At 46.5% G+C, this 19,359-nt stretch overlaps 1 protein-coding gene across 1 annotated transcript in view; it reads right to left on the minus strand.

Annotated features, from left to right (window-relative positions):
* Positions 1 to 19,359, minus strand: part of LOC147098468 (annexin A7-like) — an 89,381-nt gene that overhangs the window by 42,145 nt on the left and 27,877 nt on the right. The window contains exon 5 of the mRNA XM_085970160.1: positions 9,430 to 9,521. Coding sequence (XP_085826286.1) covers positions 9,430 to 9,521 — 92 coding nt within the window. The remainder of the gene's footprint in view (positions 1 to 9,429; positions 9,522 to 19,359) is intronic.

The raw sequence follows: 19,359 nt of genomic DNA on the forward strand, positions 1-19,359 counted from the left end.
CAGACTAATGCTGGGTCTACTCTCCACCTACTTTACATTGCCCGGAGACTCTGGGTTTAATCTCCACAGCTGGGAGGCAGCAGATTGCATTAAGCATAGGCCACAGGCAGTCATTCAAATGGTGGGAGGGGGCATGCCTACACCTCCCACCTCACTTCCCTGTTCCTTTGCCAGACAAGCTCTCAATTGGAAGGACAGCCAGCAGCAGCAGCAAAGGCCTTGCACGCAGCCCGTTCTCTATCAGAGGGTCGGGGAGGGCTGGGCTGCTGTTGTGGCCTTTACAGGGACGCTGAGCCAGCAGTTATCTGGAGCTCTCTGGCTGCTATTCTTGGAACATGATAACAGACTTTCCGCTGCCACTGCCAGGCTCGCGGCCCTGTAGGGAGGACTTCCCCCACTGTGGTGAGCAACAGACCACTTCAACGACCTGAAGCCACAAGTGACTGCAGGCGGACTGCTCTAGGAAGCCAGGCCTTTACTTTCAAAATGTGACCCGGGACAAAGGAAATTTTGATCTGTGGCCTGGATTTGCTGCTGCCTGCCACCTGTTGCAATGTGAATCGACAGCTGGTAGCGGACAATGGCGGAGGACCAGCCGGCTGGAATTGCACCTACTTTTCCCCGGACTCAGTTTCCAATGGGAGGGCCCAGTGACGCCTAGTACATAGTGTCCACTTTGTTTAAACATTAATCTGGAACATGTCCATTCTGGTTTTTGCCCCTCACCATCACTCTACTGGCGCCAACTGTTAGACTTTAATCTAGGGGAGGATGATTAAGAAGTTTGCAGATGACACACAAATTGGCCGTGTGGTTGATAGTGAGGAAGAAGCTGCAGACTGCAGGAAGGTATCAATGGACTGGTCAGGTGGGCAGAAAAGAGGCAAATGGAATTCAATCCGGAGAAATGTGAGGTAATGCATTTGGGGAGGGCTAACAAGGCAAGGGAATACACAATAAATGGTAGGATGCTGAGAAATGTAGAGGAACAGAGGGACCTTGGAGTGCATGTCCACAGATCGCTGAAGGTAGCAGGACAGGTAGATAAGGCGGCATACGGGATACTTTCCTTTATTAGCCGAGGCATAGAATACAAGAGCTGAGAGGTTATGGTAGAACTATATAAAATATTAGTTAGGCCACAGCTAGAGGACTGCGTGCAGTTCTGGTCACCACATTACAGGAAAGATGTGATTGCACTAGAGAGGGTGCAGAAGAGATTTACAAGGATGTTGCCTGGGCTGGGGAATTTTAGCTACGAGGAAAGATTGGATAGGCTGGGGTTGTTTTCTTTGGAACAAAGGAGGCTGAGGGGAGACTTGATTGAGGTGTATAAAATTATGAGGGGCCTCAATAGAGTGGATAGCAAGGACCTATTTCCTCTAGCAGAGAGATCAATAACCAGGGGACATAGATTTAAAGTAACTGATAGAAGGGTTAGAGGGGAGTTGAGGAGAACTTTTTCACCCAGAGGGTGGTGGGGGTCTGGAACTCACTGCCTGAAAGGGTGGTAGAGGCAGAAACCATCAGATTTAAAAAGTACAGGAAACTTTGCGATATCCGGCACCGACGGGATGCCGATCTATGAAAACTTCCGGACAGACCAGCGCTAATGTTGAAGCATACGGAGGTTTTCATCTCCGTATCTGACAACAAACACTGTTGCTTAGCAACAGCTTGTAAACAGTCAGCCCGTACCTTGGAAGCGTCTCTGTAGCTTAGCAACAGCTTCAGAGAGACTTTCCAGAGACTGACTGTTTAAAAAAAAAAAAAATGCTAGGAGAAAAGAAAAGAAAAAAAAACCTAACAAAACGGCTGCTGATTTCTGCCGTTAGATCGAGGTTTCCGGACAAAAAACCTCCGGATAAACCAAAGTTTCCTGTACTTGGATCTGCACTTGAAGTGCAGTAACCTACAAGACTACAGACCAAGAGCTGAAAAGTGGGATTAGGCATAAGGGAGAATTTCTACCCAAAATTCACAAAAATATGCCCGGAATTCAGAAATTTGAATGACGACCAAAAACTCCCATACCTACTAGGGGAAGAGAGAAATTGCATAACACTAGCGGCACACTATGTTACAGCTTGCCATAAACAGAGGGATAACCAGTAAATATAAGAAAAGAGTATATACAAATTATATGAAAGTATATATTTATACACTCAGGGATATATCTGTTTATACACTGTATGGATAGATCTGTATTTTTGTGAACAAACATGAATGTTTTCCGATGCTTTGGCAACAGAAGATGTAACTTGTCATGCCAATAAAGCGATTTGAATTGAATTGAATAGGAGAGCTCTTTTTCAGCCGGCACTGACACAATGGGCCGAATGGCCTCCTTCTGTGCCATAAATTTCTGGTTCTATGATTCGAATTGGTTTCCCAATGGGAATCTCCCTATCTAAAGCAACAGCAGCCCTCCCCTGCAATCCACCCTCCAGGGCCCCTGCACCTCTCACCCTGCGGCCATTCTCTGCGGCCTTCTCTTTGCAGCCCACATCCTGTGGCCCACCCTCTGCCGTCCCAGTAGCCCACCAAGTCAAACTTCCCCCAGGGCATCCCCACCCCTGCCCTGGCCTTCAACCTACATCTTTCTCCCACTCCCCCAATTTAAATTCTCATCCTCGGGTTTAATTCCCTTCATGGCCTCGCCCCTCCCCATCTCTGCAACTTCCTCCAGCGCCACAACCACTCCCAAACTCTCCATTCCTCGGACTCTGGGCTTCAGTCCATGGCCCTCTCTGTCTGATTATTGGCACTCGTACCTTCAGCCGTCTAGGCTCTGGAATTCCCTTCCTAAATCCCTCTACCTCCCTCTCCACCTTAAACCCCATCTAATTTCTCCTCCATTGCCTCGGTGACCATTTTTGCTCGATTATGTCTCTGTAAAGTGCCTCGGAACATCTGTGGACGTTAACGGTTGTTTTTATTGATCTGAACTAAGTTTGTGGTCACAGCCATAACAGCTACAATTATCAAGAGTGCTCAAGGGGTTTGGGGAGGACAGAATTCTGCCAGGATTCCCACTCTGGAATGCTATCCAGCGACAGCTGCTGGAAAATGAGAGCCCATGGATAACAGCTCAGGACAGGATCAAGCTCAGACGCGATACCGCCATGGTTGAATAGCCCATCAGCATTGACCGTCTTGGCTTGCCTGTGAAAAAGGGCCCCTTGGGTGAGGGATCAGTCAGTGGAACCCCAGCAAGGGTCAGCACCTCGAGGAATCGGAGAAAACGGGAACATTTCTAAAAAGAAATTGCTGAGCTGCCAACATGCATCTTCTGAGATGTTCAACTACATAGCACCTTTAACACTTCACAGACACTAAACCACAGAAGGAGATATTCGGACAGGTGGCCAAAGCTTGGTCAGAGGCAGGTTTTAAGGAGCGTCTTAAAGGAGGAAGAGGTAGCGAGGTGGAGTGATACAGGGAGGGAATTCCAGAGCTTAGGGCCTAGGCAGCTGAAGACACGGCCACCAATGGTGGAGCAATTAAAATCAGGGATGCACAAGAGACCAGAACTGGATGAGCACAGAGATCTGAGGGTTGTAGGACTGGAGGAGGTTAGAGATAGGGAGGGGCGAGGCCATGGAGGGATTTGAACACAAGGATGAGACTTTTAAATTCGAGGCGGTCAGACTGGGAGTCAATGTAGGTCAGCGAGTTAGAATACAGGCAGCAGAATTTTGGATGAGCTAAAGTTTGTGGAGGGTGGGAGGCCGGCATAGAGAGCATTGAATAGTCGAGTCTGGAGGTAACAAAGGCATGGCTGAGAGTTTCTGGAGGAGCTGTGCCCCTCCCACTTGGTGGTCTGTGATCGGCTTGCCTTCTAATCTTTGTAATGACAATTATCAACTGTAAAAACTGCATGTGCATATAATTATACAGCCCAGTGCTCAACACGACAACGTGTCAGTGACGAGCAGAGCCCACAGATTTCATTGACTTCTTGTGGGAAGAGTTGGCACTGGAAAATATTTTACTGAAGCACAGAATTCTAAAATGTTAAGACTTGGCAGCGATTTACATAAAAAGAGCAGCCACTTTCTCCAAATGCTGTCTCTAGATATCAGTAAGGCACAAAGTGACTGTGTGGATATTTCCACACCACGTCCACCTGAACTCTGAAAAACACCCACTGATACAATTATAGCTGCCTTTCAAATCCTAGGGTTGTGTCATTTGGAGATGTATTAACACTGGGGTACAGCACTGGTGGGTACTAGTCTGTCACTGTATAACACTGGGGTACAGTACTGGTGGGTACTAGTCTGTCACTGTATAACACTGGGGTACAGTACTGGTGGGTACAGGTCTGTCCCTGTATAACACTGGGGTACAGTACTGGTGGGTACAGGTCTGTCCCTGTATAACACTGGGGTACAGTACTGGTGGGTACAGGTCTGTCACTGTATAACATGGGGTACAGTACTGGTGGGTACAGGTCTGTCACTGTATAACACTGGGGTACAGGTCTGTCACTGTATAACACTGGGGTACAGTACTGGTGGGTACAGGTCTGTCACTGTATAACATGGGGTACAGTACTGGTGGGTACAGGTCTGTCACTGTATAACACTGGGGTACAGGTCTGTCACTGTATAACACTGGGGTACAGTACTGGTGGGTACAGGTCTGTCACTGTATAACATGGGGTACAGGTCTGTCACTGTATAACACTGGGGTACAGGTCTGTCACTGTATAACACTGGGGTACAGTACTGGTGGGTACAGGTCTGTCACTGTATAACATGGGGTACAGTACTGGTGGGTACAGGTCTGTCACTGTATAACACTGGGGTACAGGTCTGTCACTGTATAACACTGGGGTACAGTACTGGTGGGTACAAGTCAGTCACTGCAGAACACTGGGGTACAGTACTGGTGGGTACAGCTGTCACTATAACACTGGGGTACAGTACTGGTGGGCACAGGTCCGTCACTGTATAACTGGTGTACAGTACTGGTGGGTACAGGTCTGTCACTGTATAACACTGGGGTACAGTACTGGTGGGTACAGGTCTGTCACTGTATAACACTGGGGTACAGTACTGGTGGGTACAGGTCTGTCACTGTAGAACACAAGAAATAGGAGCAGGAATAGGCCACTTGGCCCCTCGAGCCTGCTCCACCATTCAATAAGATCATGGCTGATCTTGGGCTCAAAGCCACTTCCCTGCCCGCTCCCCATAACCCTTCACTCCCTTATCTTGCAAAAATCTGTCTATCTCCACCTTAAATGTATTTAATGACCCAGCCTCCACGGCTCTCTGGGGCAGAGAATTCCACAGATTTACAGCCCTCAGAGAAGAAGTTCCTCCTCATCTCAGTTCTAAAAGGGCGACCCTTTATTCCAAGACTGTGCCCCCGAGTTCTTGATTTCCCCACGAGGGGAAACATCCTCTCTGCATCTACCTTGTCGAGTCCCCTCAGTATCATATATGTTTCGATAAGATCACCTCTCATTCTTCTAAATTCCAATGAGTATTGGCCCAGCCTGCTCAACCTTTCCTCATAAGTCAACCCCCTCATCTCTGGAATTAACCTAGTGAATCGTCTCTGAACTGCCTCCAATGCAAGTATATCCTTCCTTAAATAAAGGAGACCAATACTGTACGCAGTACTCAAGGTGCGGTCTCACCAATACCCTGTACAGTTGTAGCAGGACTTCCCTGCTTTTATACTCCAACCCCCTTGAAATAAAGGCCAACATTTTGATTACTTGCTGTACCTGCATGCTAACTATGTGTTTCATGCACAAGGACCCCCAGGTCCCTCTGAACTGTAGCATTTTGTAATCTCTCTCCATTTAATATAAATAATAGTTTGCTTTTTTATTTTTCCTGCCAAAGTGGATAACCTCATACTTTCCCACATTATACTCCATCTGCCAAATGTTTGCCCACTCACCTAGCCTGTCTCTATTCCTTTGCAGATTCTTCGAGTCCTCTGCACAACTTGCTTTCCCACCCATCTTTGTATCATCCGCAAACTTGGTTACATAACACTCGATCCCTTCATCCAAGTCATTAATGTAGATTGTAAATCGTTGGGGCCCCAGCACTGATCCTTGTGGCACCCCACTAGTTGCTGTTTGCCAACCAGAAAATGACCCATTTATCCCGACTCTCTGCTTTCTGTTAGTTAGCCAATTCTCTATCCATGCCAATATATTACCCCCAACTCCATGAGCTCTTATCTTATGCAGTAACCTTTTATGTGGCAGCTTATCGAATGCCTTCTGGAAATCCAAATACACCACATCCACTGGCTCACCCTTGTCCACCCTGCTTGTTACATCCTCAAAGAACTCCAGCAAATTTGTTAAACATGATTTCCCTTTCCTAAAACCATGCTGACTCTGTTTGACTGCAGTATATTTTTCTAAATGCCCTGCTACTGCTTCCTTAATGAAGGACTCCAGCATTTTCCCAACGACAGATGTTAGGCTAACTGGTCAATAGTTTCCTGCTTTCTGTCTCCCTCCTTTCTTAAATAGGGGTGTTACATTAACGGTTTTCCAATCCGCTGGGACCTCTCCAGAGTCCAGGGAATTTTGGTATATTGCAACCAATGAATCCACTATCTCTGCAGCCACTTCTTTTAAGACCCTGGGATGCAGGCCATCTGGGCCAGGGGACTTGTCGTCTTTTAGTCCCATTATTTTACCGAATACTATTTCCTTGGTGATAGTGATTGTCTTTAGATCCCCACTCCCTGTGGCCCCTTGATTATCCATTATTGGGATGGTGTTAGTGTCTTCCACAGTGAAGACAGATACAAAATATTTGTTCAGAGTCTCTGCCACTTCCCCAGTCTCATCCTCTAAGGGACCAACGTTTACTTTAACTACCCTCTTCCTTTTTATATACCTGTAGAAGCTCTTACTATCTGTTTTAATGTTTCTTGCCAGCTTACTCTCATAATTCATCTTCTCTCTCTTTATTTTTTTAGTCATCCTTTGCTGGTTTTTAAAATTAAAAAAAAGTCCTCTGGTCTCCCACCAATTTTGACAACATTGTATGCCTTAGTTTTCAATTTGATACCATCCTTTACTTCCTTAGTTAGCCACGGATGGTGCTCCCTTCTCTTAAAATCTTTCTTTCTCACTAGAATATATTTTTGTTGAGTTATGACATATTTCCTTAAATGTCCGCCACTACATTTCAATTTTCTTACCCTTTAATTTGTTTTTCCAGTCCACTTTAGCCAGTTCTGCCCTCATGCCATTGTAATTGCCTTTGTTTAAGATCAGGACACTGTCTCATTACATAGTACCAAATCCAGTACTGTACCCCAGTGTTATACAGTGACAGACCTGTACCCACCAGTACTGTACCCGTGTTATACAGTGACAGACCTGTACCCACCAGTACTGTACCCCAGTGTTATACAGTGACAGTCCTGTAGCCACCAGTACTGTACCCCAGTGTTATACAGTGACAGACCTGTACCCACCAGTACTGTACCCCAGTGTTATACAGTGACAGACCTGTACCGACCAGTACTGTACCCCAGTGTTATACAGTGACAGTCCTGTACCCACCAGTACTGTACCCCAGTGTTATACAGTGACAGACCTGTACCCACCAGTACTGTACCCCAGTGTTATACAATGACAGACCTGTACCCACCTGTGCTGTACCCCAGCAAATCGAATAACTAGGGCTGTAGGGAGGGCTTTAAACTAAATAGTGGGGGGGAGGATCCAGGTGAGCGGGAAAATAAAAAGTCAATGAGAAATGAGAAAACAATAGAGCAGGCTAGTGATGGGGGAAATAATAACCAGAGTGTGACAGGAAGGGACAGAATGTTTAAAAATAAGAGTTTAACAGAAAAAAAGGCCAAAACAAGGAAAAATAGTAAAAAGACAAAGTTAAAAGCTCTATATCTGAATGCACGCAGCATTTGTAACAAGATAGATGAGTTGACGGCACAAATGGGTATCATCTGATCGCCATTACAGAGACGTGGTTGCAGGCGACCAGGGCTGGGAACTGAATATTCCGGGGTATATGATAATTCGGAAGGATAGACAGAAAGGAAAGGGAGGTGGGGTGGCTTTGTTGGTAAAGGATGGGATCGGTGCAGTGGTGAGAAGTGAGATTGGCTCAGAAGATCAAGATGTAGAATCGGTTTGGGTGGAGATAAAAAATAATACGGGGAAAATGTCTCTGGTGGGCCTAGTCTACAGGCCCCCGACAGTAGCAATACTGTTGGACAGAGTATAAATCAACAAATAATGGAGGCCTGTAAAAAAGGTACGGTAATAATCATGGGTGATTTTAATCTCCATATTGATTGGACAAATCAAATTGGCCATGGTAGCCTTGAGGAGGAGTTCATAGAGTACATCTGGGATGGTTTCCTAGAACAGTATGTAATGGAACCAACCAGGGAGCAGGCTGAGGTACAGTACTGGTGGGTACAGGTCTGTCACTGTATAACACTGGGGTACAGTACTGGTGGGTACAGGTTTGTCACTGTATAACACGGGTACAGTACTTGTGGGTACAGGTCTGTCACTGTATAACACGGGTACAATACTGGTGGGTACAGGTCTGTCACTGTATAACACGGGTACAATGCTGGTGGGTACAGGTCTGTCACTGTATAACACTGGGGTACAGCACAGGTGGGTACAGGTCTGTCATTGTAGAACACTGGGGTACAGTACTGGTGGGAACAGGTCTGACTGTATAACACTGGGGTACAGTACTGGTGGGTACAGGTCTGTCCCTGTATAACACCGGTACAGTACTGGTGGGTACAGGTCTGTGTATAACACTGGGGTACAGTACTGGTGGGTACAGTTTTGTCACTAACACTGGGGTACAGGTCTGATTGTATAACACTGGGGTACAGTACTGGTGGGTACAGGTCTGTCCCTGTATAACACCGGTACAGTACTGGTGGGTACAGGTCTGTGTATAACACTGGGGTACAGTACTGGTGGGTACAGTTTTGTCACTAACACTGGGGTACAGGTCTGATTGTATAACACTGGGGTACAGTACTGGTGGGTACAGGTCTGTCCCTGTATAACACCGGTACAGTACTGGTGGGTACAGGTCTGTGTATAACACTGGGGTACAGTACTGGTGGGTACAGTTTTGTCACTAACACTGGGGTACAGGTCTGATTGTATAACACTGGGGTACAGTACTGGTGGGTGCAGGTCTGACTGTAGAACACTGGGGTACAGTACTGGTGGGTACAGGTCTGTCACTGTATAACATGGGGATACAGTACTGGTGATGACAGTGGTGGGAGCAATTTAATAGAATGAATGAAGAATATAAAACAGCACTGAAGCGTGTTGGTTCAAGTGCAATTGCCCTATCTGTATTCATAGAGTGCCAAGGAGGCCTGGTGATAACAAGTACACAATGGGCAGTCAGTAACTCAGTCACATACCTGCGAAGGAGTTTGTTGTGGGCCAGTTGGGCCGGTCGCTGGTCCAGACGGGCCGGTCGCTGGTCCGGACGCTGGTCCAGACGCATATCCACCTGGAAGAAAAGGCAAGGAGGCTTAACTTACAGATTAACACAGCCTTGGCACTGGTGTGAAGGGACTTTACTAATTCAACCGAGCCGGTTCTTTCTGTGCGTATTTTTCCCCATTCTATTGACTCTTGCACAACGCAGTTCAATGGAATCCAGCAGCTCATCAGTCCCTCGCTAGAGGGGCTATTCTTCGCTGAGACAGCAGGTTATTTAATGGTGGAGTGGGGTCGCAGCCGAGACCGATTCTACCCCTGCCCAAACTCCACATTCAAGCACCAACAAAAAAATGAAAGGGAGCTTTGGTTGTCGGGCTGGAGGTGGTTAGAGATAGGGAGGGGCGACGCAATGGAGGGATTTCAACACGAGGATGAGAAATTTAAAGCATTGCCAGACTGGGAGCCAATGTTGGTCAGCGAGCACAGGGGTGATAGGTGAACGGGACTTGGTGCGAGTTGGGATACGGGCGGCGGAGCTTTGGATGAGCTCAAGTTTCCAGATGGTGCAAGGTGGGAGGCCAGCCAGGCATGCGTTGGAATAGTCGAGTCTGGATTAATGCAATTCCTCTTCTCACTGCCTTCTCATTCGCTTTCCCCCCAATCTACAGGAAGCTTTTTTTTTTTTAATCCGGCACGGACAGGACCGACGCGGTGCCGGTTCATCAAAAATTCCGGATAATCGAACGCTATAGTAAAAGACAGCTCCGTATAAAGCAACAAACCCTGTTGCTTAGCAACAAGTGTAGAACAATGGCCACAAGTTCCAAGCGTCTCTGTAGCTTAGCAACAGCTGCAGCCACACCCTTGCACAGCAACAAATGGAGGAAGGCAAATACAATATGAAGTAAAACCTACTCCTGAATTTTGCCGGTTAACCGAGATTTCCGGTTATTTAGGTGCCGGTAAATCGAAAGTTTCCTGTACCAGTTTCATCTCCTTCTATGATTTCCCCATTTCTATCTTCCCAGTCCTGCCTGTGGGATTTGAAAGTGTTTTCTCTTGTTTAGTCAGGCATGAAGGTGGAGCTATCCCAGCATGCACAGCAGTAGTGAAAGCCGTGTATCAAAACTATAGGACTTATAATTTTACAAAAGATCTTTCACTTGCTGAATCCCAAGATATTCTTGCATGCACATCAATCTTTTGCACACCCACCAGGAAAACTAGCAGAAGTTCACAGCCCAAAAAAGCAGCCAACTCAATGGGGCACAGACTTGTTATAACTTAAGCTCCTCAGATAATGACCGCACAGTAACTCCCACACAGACACAGACAACCTCGACCAGAATTAAACAGAGTCCTCTACTGCGCAAAGTTCCAGCTGCCCCTGGCAGAGGTGGGGTGGCAGAGTGCGCCCCACAGGGGTACAGGGCTCAACACATCCGATCCCTGTCCCATCAGGAAGGAGATCTGTGAAGCCACAGGAGCTACCACTGGTCCATCATCCAGCCCCACTCCCAGGGAAGCCTCCTGCTGTTAGGATGCGGAACCTTCCCGTAATTCCTCGCTTCTGAAAGCCTTATCCCTCGGCTATGACCGCACTACACCCCAAAAAAAACATTTGGTCAAATTGCACGTGGGATATTTGCCAGTCAGAGCAAATAATGTGCAGGCTGTGTTTAAAGCTGGGAAGAAACTGGGTGATACGAGGCCTCATCTTACTGGATACTTGCAAAGATACTTTGCAGAGCAAGAGCTGGACAGCAGCTAACTACAAGCGGAGCAAGAGCTAGACAGCAGCTAACTACAAGCGGAGCAAGAGCTAGACAGCAGCTAACTACAAGCAGAGCAAGAGCTAGACAGCAGCTAACTACAAGCAGAGCAAGAGCTAGACAGCAGCTAACTACAAGCAGAGCAAGAGCTAGACAGCAGCTAACTACAAGCAGAGCAAGAGCTAGACAGCAGCTAACTACAAGCGGAGCAAGAGCTAGACAGCAGCTAACTACAAGCGGAGCAAGAGCTAGACAGCAGCTAACTACAAGCAGAGCAAGAGCTAGACAGCAGCTAACTACAAGCAGAGCAAGAGCTAGACAGCAGCTAACTACACGCAGAGCAAGAGCTAGACAGCAGAGGAGAAAAGCAAGTAGAGTATCAGTCTGGAAGGGAAGGAAGAATATTGTGTGCAGGGAATAATTAAAAGGTTAAATGAGGTTAAACCGGACAAAATAGGGAAAAATACAGGATGGGGAAATGCAAAGAAAGGAAATATTACCCAAGTAAAATGTTGGTATATTGATAGAGAATGAGGAACAAAGGTGGGGATTCATCGATTTAAAGCGACATAACACCAAGAAACAACAAATCTGCAGCGGAGTAAGGACTGGTAACTGACTTGTTACAAAACTTTAAGGATAGGAAAGGAAGAGGAGCAGCGAGATGAGAGAAAATACAGCACAGGAGCGTGAGGATTTAAAGCTAGAAATAGTCCAAACAGAATCCCTGTGCTTTCTGCCGAGAATCAGCAAAGGCTCGGTCACATACTGGGAGTATGTTATTCACCACCGAACAGTGGGAATGGAATTTGCAGACAAATTAGCGAGGCATGTATTAACAGCAGAGTTAGAATTGTAGGAAATTTTAATTAACCAAAAATGTCATAGCAAAATTGTGCGTGGTGAAAGAGGAGGTTGTTGCAGTGTGCATAGGATTGGTGCGTCAGTCAATGTGTTGCTACGCCAACAAGGAAGGAAGTGGGCTGGAAAACCACCAGTAGGTGTAGAGCAATTAGTGATGGTTAATATTACACATCGGATATACGGCACAGAAACAGGCCATTCGACCCAACCAATCTATGCTCCACTCGAGCCTCCTCCCGTCTTTCCTCATCTAACTATCAGCGTAACCCTCTATTCCCTTCTCCCTCATATGTTTGTCCTGCCTCCCCTTAAATGCATCGATACTATTCGCTTCAATCACTCCCTGTGGCAGCGAGTTCCACATTCTCACCATTCTCTGGGTTAAGAAGTTTCTTCCGAATTCCCTATTGGATTTCTTGGTGACTATCTTATATTGATGGCCTCTAGTTATGCTCCTCCCCACAAGTGGAAACATTCTCTCTGTATCCACTCTAGCAAAACCTTTCATAATTTTAAAGACCTCTATTAGGTCACCCCTCGGCCTTCTTTGTTCAAGAGGAGAGAGACCCAGCCTGTTCACCCTTTCCTGATATGTATACATTTGCATTTCTGGTATCATCCTTGTAAATCTTCTCTGCACCCTCTCCAGTGCCTCTATATCCTTTTTATATGGCGAACTTTTATAAAATATACGCAGTACTCCAAGTGTGGTCTAACCAAGGTTCAACACAGGTTTAGCATAACTTCCCTACTTTTCAATTCTATCCCTCAAAATAAACCCTAGAGCTTGGTTTGCTTTTTTTATGGCCTTGCTAACCTGTGTCGCAACTTTTAGTGATTTGTGTATTTGTACTCCGAGATCCCTTTGTTCCTCTACCCCACCCAGACTCGCACCCTCCAAGTGATAAGTGACCTCCCTATTCTTCCTACCAAAATGTAATACCTCACATTTGTCGGTGTTGAACTTCATTTGCCAATTATTTGCTCATTCTGCAAGTTTATTAATTTTATTTTTTTATTCGCTTATAGGATCTGGGCGTCGCTGCCAAGGCCCATCCCTAATTGCCCTTGAGAAGGTGCTGGCGAGCCGCCTTCTTGAACCGCTGCAGTCCATGTGGTGAAGGTGCTCCCACAGTGCTGTTAGGGAGGGAGTTCCAGGATTTTGACCCAGCGACGATGAAGGATTGGCGATATACTTCCAAGCCTGGACAGACTAGATGCAGGAAGGATGTTTCTGATGGCCGGGGAGTCCAGAACCAGGGGTCATAGTCTAAGGATAAGGGGTAAGCCATTTAGGACTGAAATGAGGAGGAATTTCTTCACCCAGAGAGTGGTGAACCTGTGGAATTCTCTGCCACAGAGGGCGGTGGAGGCCAGTTCATTAAATATATTCAAGAGTTGGATATATTTCTTAAGGCTAAAGGGATCAAGGGATATGGGGAGAAGGCAGGGACAGGGTACTGAATTTGGATGATCAGCCATGATCTCATTGAATGGCGGAGCAGGCTCGAAGGGTCTACTCCTGCTCCTATCTTCTATGTTTCTATGTTTCGTCAGGATGGTGTGTGACTTGGAGGGGAACTTGCAGGTGGTGGTGTTCCCATGCGCCTGCTGCCCTTGTCCTTCTAGGTGGAAGAGGTCGCGGGTTTGGGAGGTGCTGCCGAAGAAGCCTTGGCGAGTTGCTGCAGTGCATCTTGTTGATGGTACACACTGCAGCCACAGTGCGCCAATCAAACGGGCTGCTTTGTCCTGGATGGTGTCGAGCTTCGAGTGTTGTTGGAGCTGCACTCATCCAGGCAAGTGGAGAGTGACATGAATCAGTCATTCATGAAAGAAAGACATAACATAATACTGAGCAGCCTGCGGGTGGTGCTGTCCAGGGAGAGTATAAATACTCGGGCGCAGGCCATTCTTAACAGGAGCTAGTGAAGGACACAACTAGACGTCCATGTTGTAAAACAGTTGATTAAAGCTTTGTGTAATGCTTAGACCAAGTGCCTAGTAGTTTTCTTACGCCAGAAAGTATTCCATCACACTCCTTAATTGTGCCTTGTAGATGGTGGAAAGGCTTTGGGGAGTCAGGAGGTGAGACACTCGCCGCAGAAAACCTAGCCTCGGACCTGCTCTTGTTGCCACAGTATTTATGTGGCTGATCCAGTTAAGTTTCTACTCAATGGTGACCCCCAGGATGTTGATGGTGGGGGATTTGGCTATGGTAATGCTGTTGAATGTCAAGGGGAGGTGGTTAGACTCTCACTTGTTGGAGATGGTCACTGCCTAGCACTTCTGTGGTGTGAATGTTACCTGCCACTTATCAGCCCAAGCCTGAACGTTGTCCAGGTCTTGTTGCATGCGGGCATGGACTGCTTCATTATCTGAGGAGTTGTGAATGGCACTGAACACTCTGCAGTCATCAGCGAACCTCCCCATTTCTGACCTTATGTTGGGGGTAAGGTCATTGATTAATCAGCTGAAGATGGTTGGGCCTCAGACACTGCCCTGAGGAACTCCTGCAGTGATGTCCTGGGGTTGTGATGATTGACCTTCAAATCACCACAACCATCTTCCTTTGTGCTAGGTATGACTCCAGCCAGTGATTCCCATTGACTTCAGTTTTACTAGGGCTCCTTGATGCCACACTCTGTGAAATGCCGCCTTGATGTCCTCCTATAATTTGTTGCAGTCCTCCTCAGTATTGACTATCCCCCCCAATTTGGTATCAGCCCCAAATTTAGAAATTGTGTTTTTGATTCCAAGGTCTAAATCGTTAATGTAAACTGTGAACAGCGGTGGTCCCAGCACTGATCCTTGTGGAACACCACTACCCACCTTCTGCCACTGGGATAGTTACCCTTTACTCCCACTCTCTGCTTTCTGTCCTGAAGCCAGCCAGCAATCCATTCTGCTACTTGTCCTCTGACTCCGCATTCTCTGACCTTGTTCATTAGTCTATTATGGGGTACCTTATCGAAGGGCTTTTGAAAATCTAGATAAATTACATCTACTGCATTACCCTTGTCTACTCTGTGTTACCTCTTCAAAAAATTTAATAATAGAGAAAAAGAAAAAGAACTTGCATTATATAGCACCTTTTATGACTGCAGGACTTTGCAAAGCACTCGACAGTCAATTATGTATTTTTGAAGTGTAGTCACTGTTGTAATGCAGGGAAACAAGACAGCCAATTTGTGCACAGCAAGCTCCCACAAACAGCAATTAAATAAATGACCAGATCATCTGTTTTTAGGTGTTGGTTGAGGGAAAAATATTGGCCAGGGGGATAACTCCCCTGCTCCTCTTCTAATAGTGCCATGGCATCTTTTACATCCACCCGAGAGGGCAGAAGAGGCTTCGATTTAACATCTCATCCGAAAGACGGCACCTCCGACAGTGCAGCACTCCCGCAGCACTGCACTGGAGTGTCAGCCTAGATTATTCTGAAGTCTGACTTGAACCCACAACCTTCTGACTCAGGGAGGTGGGAGTGCGCCCACTGAGCCACAGCCGACACCTAATGGTTCTAAAGAAGTTACTCAAACTTAAAGTAGACAATTCATGAGCCTATTAGAGCCAGTCAGCTTTCTAATTATGTGGGTTGTGCTTGGCCAACCTTAGATTTTTTTGAAAATATAACAGAGGAATTTAAGGGAATACAGTGGGTGTAGTTTTTACGGATATTCAAAAAGCATTTGATGATGTCCCACAAAAGCGGTTAATGGCAACGATAACGGCGCCAATTAAGGGGATGTGGCCACATGGATAGAGTTAGTTGAAGGGTACAGGTAAAGGGAAGCTTTGCAGCGGGTAAAGATGAGGCGACTGGTATTCTACAGGGGATTGTGTTGGAGCTACTCTTATTTATCATAGATTCATTGTGCATCATAAATGATCTGGGCTTAGGAGTTAGGAGAACAATATCAAAATTTACTGCTAACAGATTGGGAGGTTTGGTGAACTCTGATTAGGCTTAAGAGCTGCAGGATACAGATAGGCCAGTCAGATAGGTGGCAGACACAGTTCCTGGAAAAAATGTGCAGTATAATATTTTGAAAGTAAAAATAGGGAAATGAAACGCACCTTAAATGGTAAGATTTTAATTGCAGGAGGGGGAACGGAGAGTCCACGGTGTGCAGATGTTTCGTTTAATTAAAGGGGGGCAGCGCAAGTAGATACGGTCAGAAAAAACAAGAGGAAATCTTAGTTTTGTATAAAGAAGCATAGAATGCAAAACCAAGGAGATAATGTTAAACTTGTACAAGACCGTAGGCTGGATTTGGTAGTGCTGTGTACAGTTTTGGTCATTCCATTACAGGAAGGATATAAAAGCAATGTTGCAGATGCAGTTTAGATTCACTAGGATGTTACCAGGGATGAGGGGTTACAGTCATGAAGAGCGACAGCGCGAATGAGAGAACTTGCATTTATATAGCGCCTTTCATGACCACCGGACGTCCCAAAGCGCTTTACAGCCAATGAAGTACTTTTGAAGTGTAGTCACTTTTAATGTGGGAAACGTGGCAGCCAATTTGCGCACAGCAAGCTCCCACAAACAGCAATGTGATAATGACCAGATCATCTGTTTTAGTGATATTGAATGAGCAATAAATATTTGCCAAGAAACCGGGGATAACTCCCCTGCTCTTCTTCGAAATAGTACCATGGGATCTTTTACGTCCACCCGAGCGCGCAGACGGGGCCTCGGTTTAACGTCTCACCCAAAAGACGGCACCTCAGACAGTGCAGCACACCTTCAGCACTGCACTGGAGTGTCAGCCTAGATTTATGTGCTCAAGTCCCAGAGTGGGACTTGAACCCACAACCTTCTGACTCAAGGGTGATCTGATAGAGGCCTTCAACATTTAGGGTTGGAATAGGGTAAATAGTGACAGATCTTTTCCACTGGTCAGTGAGACAATAACGAGGGAGCAGAGATTTAAAATAATCTCAAGAAGCATTACAGAGAATGGCTAGAATATGTAATCCTCAGCAAAAAAACAGCTGAAGCAGAGCCCATCAAATCTTTCAAAAGGAAATTAGATAGTTGCTTAAAATAAAGAGTATAGGGAAAGTGGGATATTAAAGGGCATGGGGTGTGAGTAGGAGAGTGGGATTAGGCTGGGTGGGATGTGAAGGGGTGGGGGGAGTGAGGGGGAGAGTGTGATTAGACTGGGTGGGATATGAAAGGTTGGGGGAGTGAACAGGAGAGCGGGATTAGACTGGGTGGGATATTGAAGGGTGGGGGAGTGAACAGGAGAGTGAGATTAAACTGGGTGGGATATCAGAATCACAGAACAGTACAGCACAGAAGGAGACTGTGGTGTATGTAACCTGTACCACCTTAAGAGATGGACTACTTTCTCTTGGCTACTGTATATTGTAGTACCGGTGGTGACCACACCGGTATATAAACTCTGTGTAGTAATTTGCTAAGCAGTTCAGCCCTGACCTTCGATTAGTAAAGACCTGTTTAAGTTATTCTTGTTTGTGTCCAGTGATTTAGAATAAGCATATCTGGGACACTCAGACTCAACAGTGGCGACGAGTCCGATCTTACCCTGCGGCAGTTTTGCATCCAAGGCAGCTTCGTCCTCAGAACGGGCGTCGAGAAGAGGCATCCGCCCTCATCAGCCTGCTGAGCACCGCATCGCACGGGAGGCATCGAGAACCTGGGTTGAAATTACTGACCACAAAGTCCTCCATCAGCGACAGGCAGTGATCATCCTTCTACCACGGTGGTGGGTAAGCCGATCTAGCGACACGGGCAGAAAGTCGGCCGCGTTGTCAGTGGAGAAGGGGAGGGAAACCGGAGGAAAAAGGGCGGAGAACTCGACCGCAGCCGGTGAAAAGGGCCGGGCTGCAATCAGGGCCGAGAGGCGCAGCAACAAGGGCAGCGTTAATGCCACGAGAGCCGCGGGGGAGCAAAAGCAGCGTCAGGGAAATTAAGAACCGCTGGGAGGCGAGAACTGCAACAGCGCGGTCATCGCCATTGTAGCCAGCGGGGGAAGAAGACAAGCGCGGGAAGCCGCCATTGTAGTCGGCGGGGGAAGAAGACAAGCGCGGGAAGCCGCCATTTTGGAAAAATAAAATATTTAAAGAAACTCTCGAGGATGCCTAAACACGGTAACATCACTGCTTTTGATAGCGATGTTGAAGATTGGGCCATGTATGTAGAATGCATGGAAGTTTATTGTACAGCAAATGAGGTACCAGATGATAAGAAAGCACTAACCTTATTAAACTCAATGGGTGCGAAGACGTACGGGTTATTGAGGCACCTTGTAACACCAGATAAACCGGCCGATCAGACTTTCGCGAATATTGTTACGATCCTGCAAGAACATTTAAACCCCACGCCGCTGCTGATAGCGGAACGATTTAAATTTTATAGAAGAACGCAGCTGAAAGAGGAAAGCAACGCTGAATTCTTAATTGAACTGCGCAAGCTATCAAAGTACTGTCAGTTTGGTACAGGACTAGCAGATGCTCAGAGATAAATTCGTGTGTGGATTATTAAAAGAAGGAACACAAAAGCGACTGCTAGAGGAAAAGGACCTTACGCTTGATAAAGCGGTCACCATTGCAGCATCGCAAGAGGCACCGCGGAAATGCAGCTAAGGTCATCGGAACTCAGCACCAATCAAATGGCATTGGGTGCAGTAAAGTGTTATCGTTGCGGAAGGACAACGCACGATCAGAACCAGTGCTAGTTCAAAAATCAGGAATGCAGAAAATGTGGCAAGCTCGGTCACATAGCTAAAGTATGCCGGTCAGGAAAGAAGACCAGCAACAAAAAGTCACCGCAGGAAAAGTGCAAAAAAAGGTACACAAGGTGACAGAGAACAGTTCGGATGAACAGAAGACGGATTCAGACTCCAGCAGTAAGGAACTGGGTTGTCTAAGAATACATAATGTGGGTAACACAGCAGACCACCAAACTATCTGGGTCACACTTCAGATAGCAGGAGTCCAAGTGAAGATGGAATTGGACACTGGATCGGCATTGATGGTCATGAATAAGCAAGATTACAAAAGGTTATTTCCACACATTCCCCTAAGGGATACGGAGATTGTATTGAAAACATACACGGGGCAAAGAGTATACCCCATTGGAAAGATAAAGGTAAAGGTGGTCCACAAGGGTAAAGAAAGCCGAGGAATGGACTTATATGTGTTACCTGAGGGAGGTCCACCACTACTGGGACGGGAATGGATCAGGAGAATAAATATGGACTGGCATTCCTTAAAAGCACTAACTGTAGATTCCGGTAG

Source organism: Somniosus microcephalus, chromosome 29 (assembly GCF_052327205.1).
Source record: "Somniosus microcephalus isolate GS21.2 chromosome 29, FLI_Smic_1.0, whole genome shotgun sequence".
In the NCBI taxonomy this organism is placed as follows: Eukaryota; Metazoa; Chordata; class Chondrichthyes; order Squaliformes; family Somniosidae; genus Somniosus; species Somniosus microcephalus.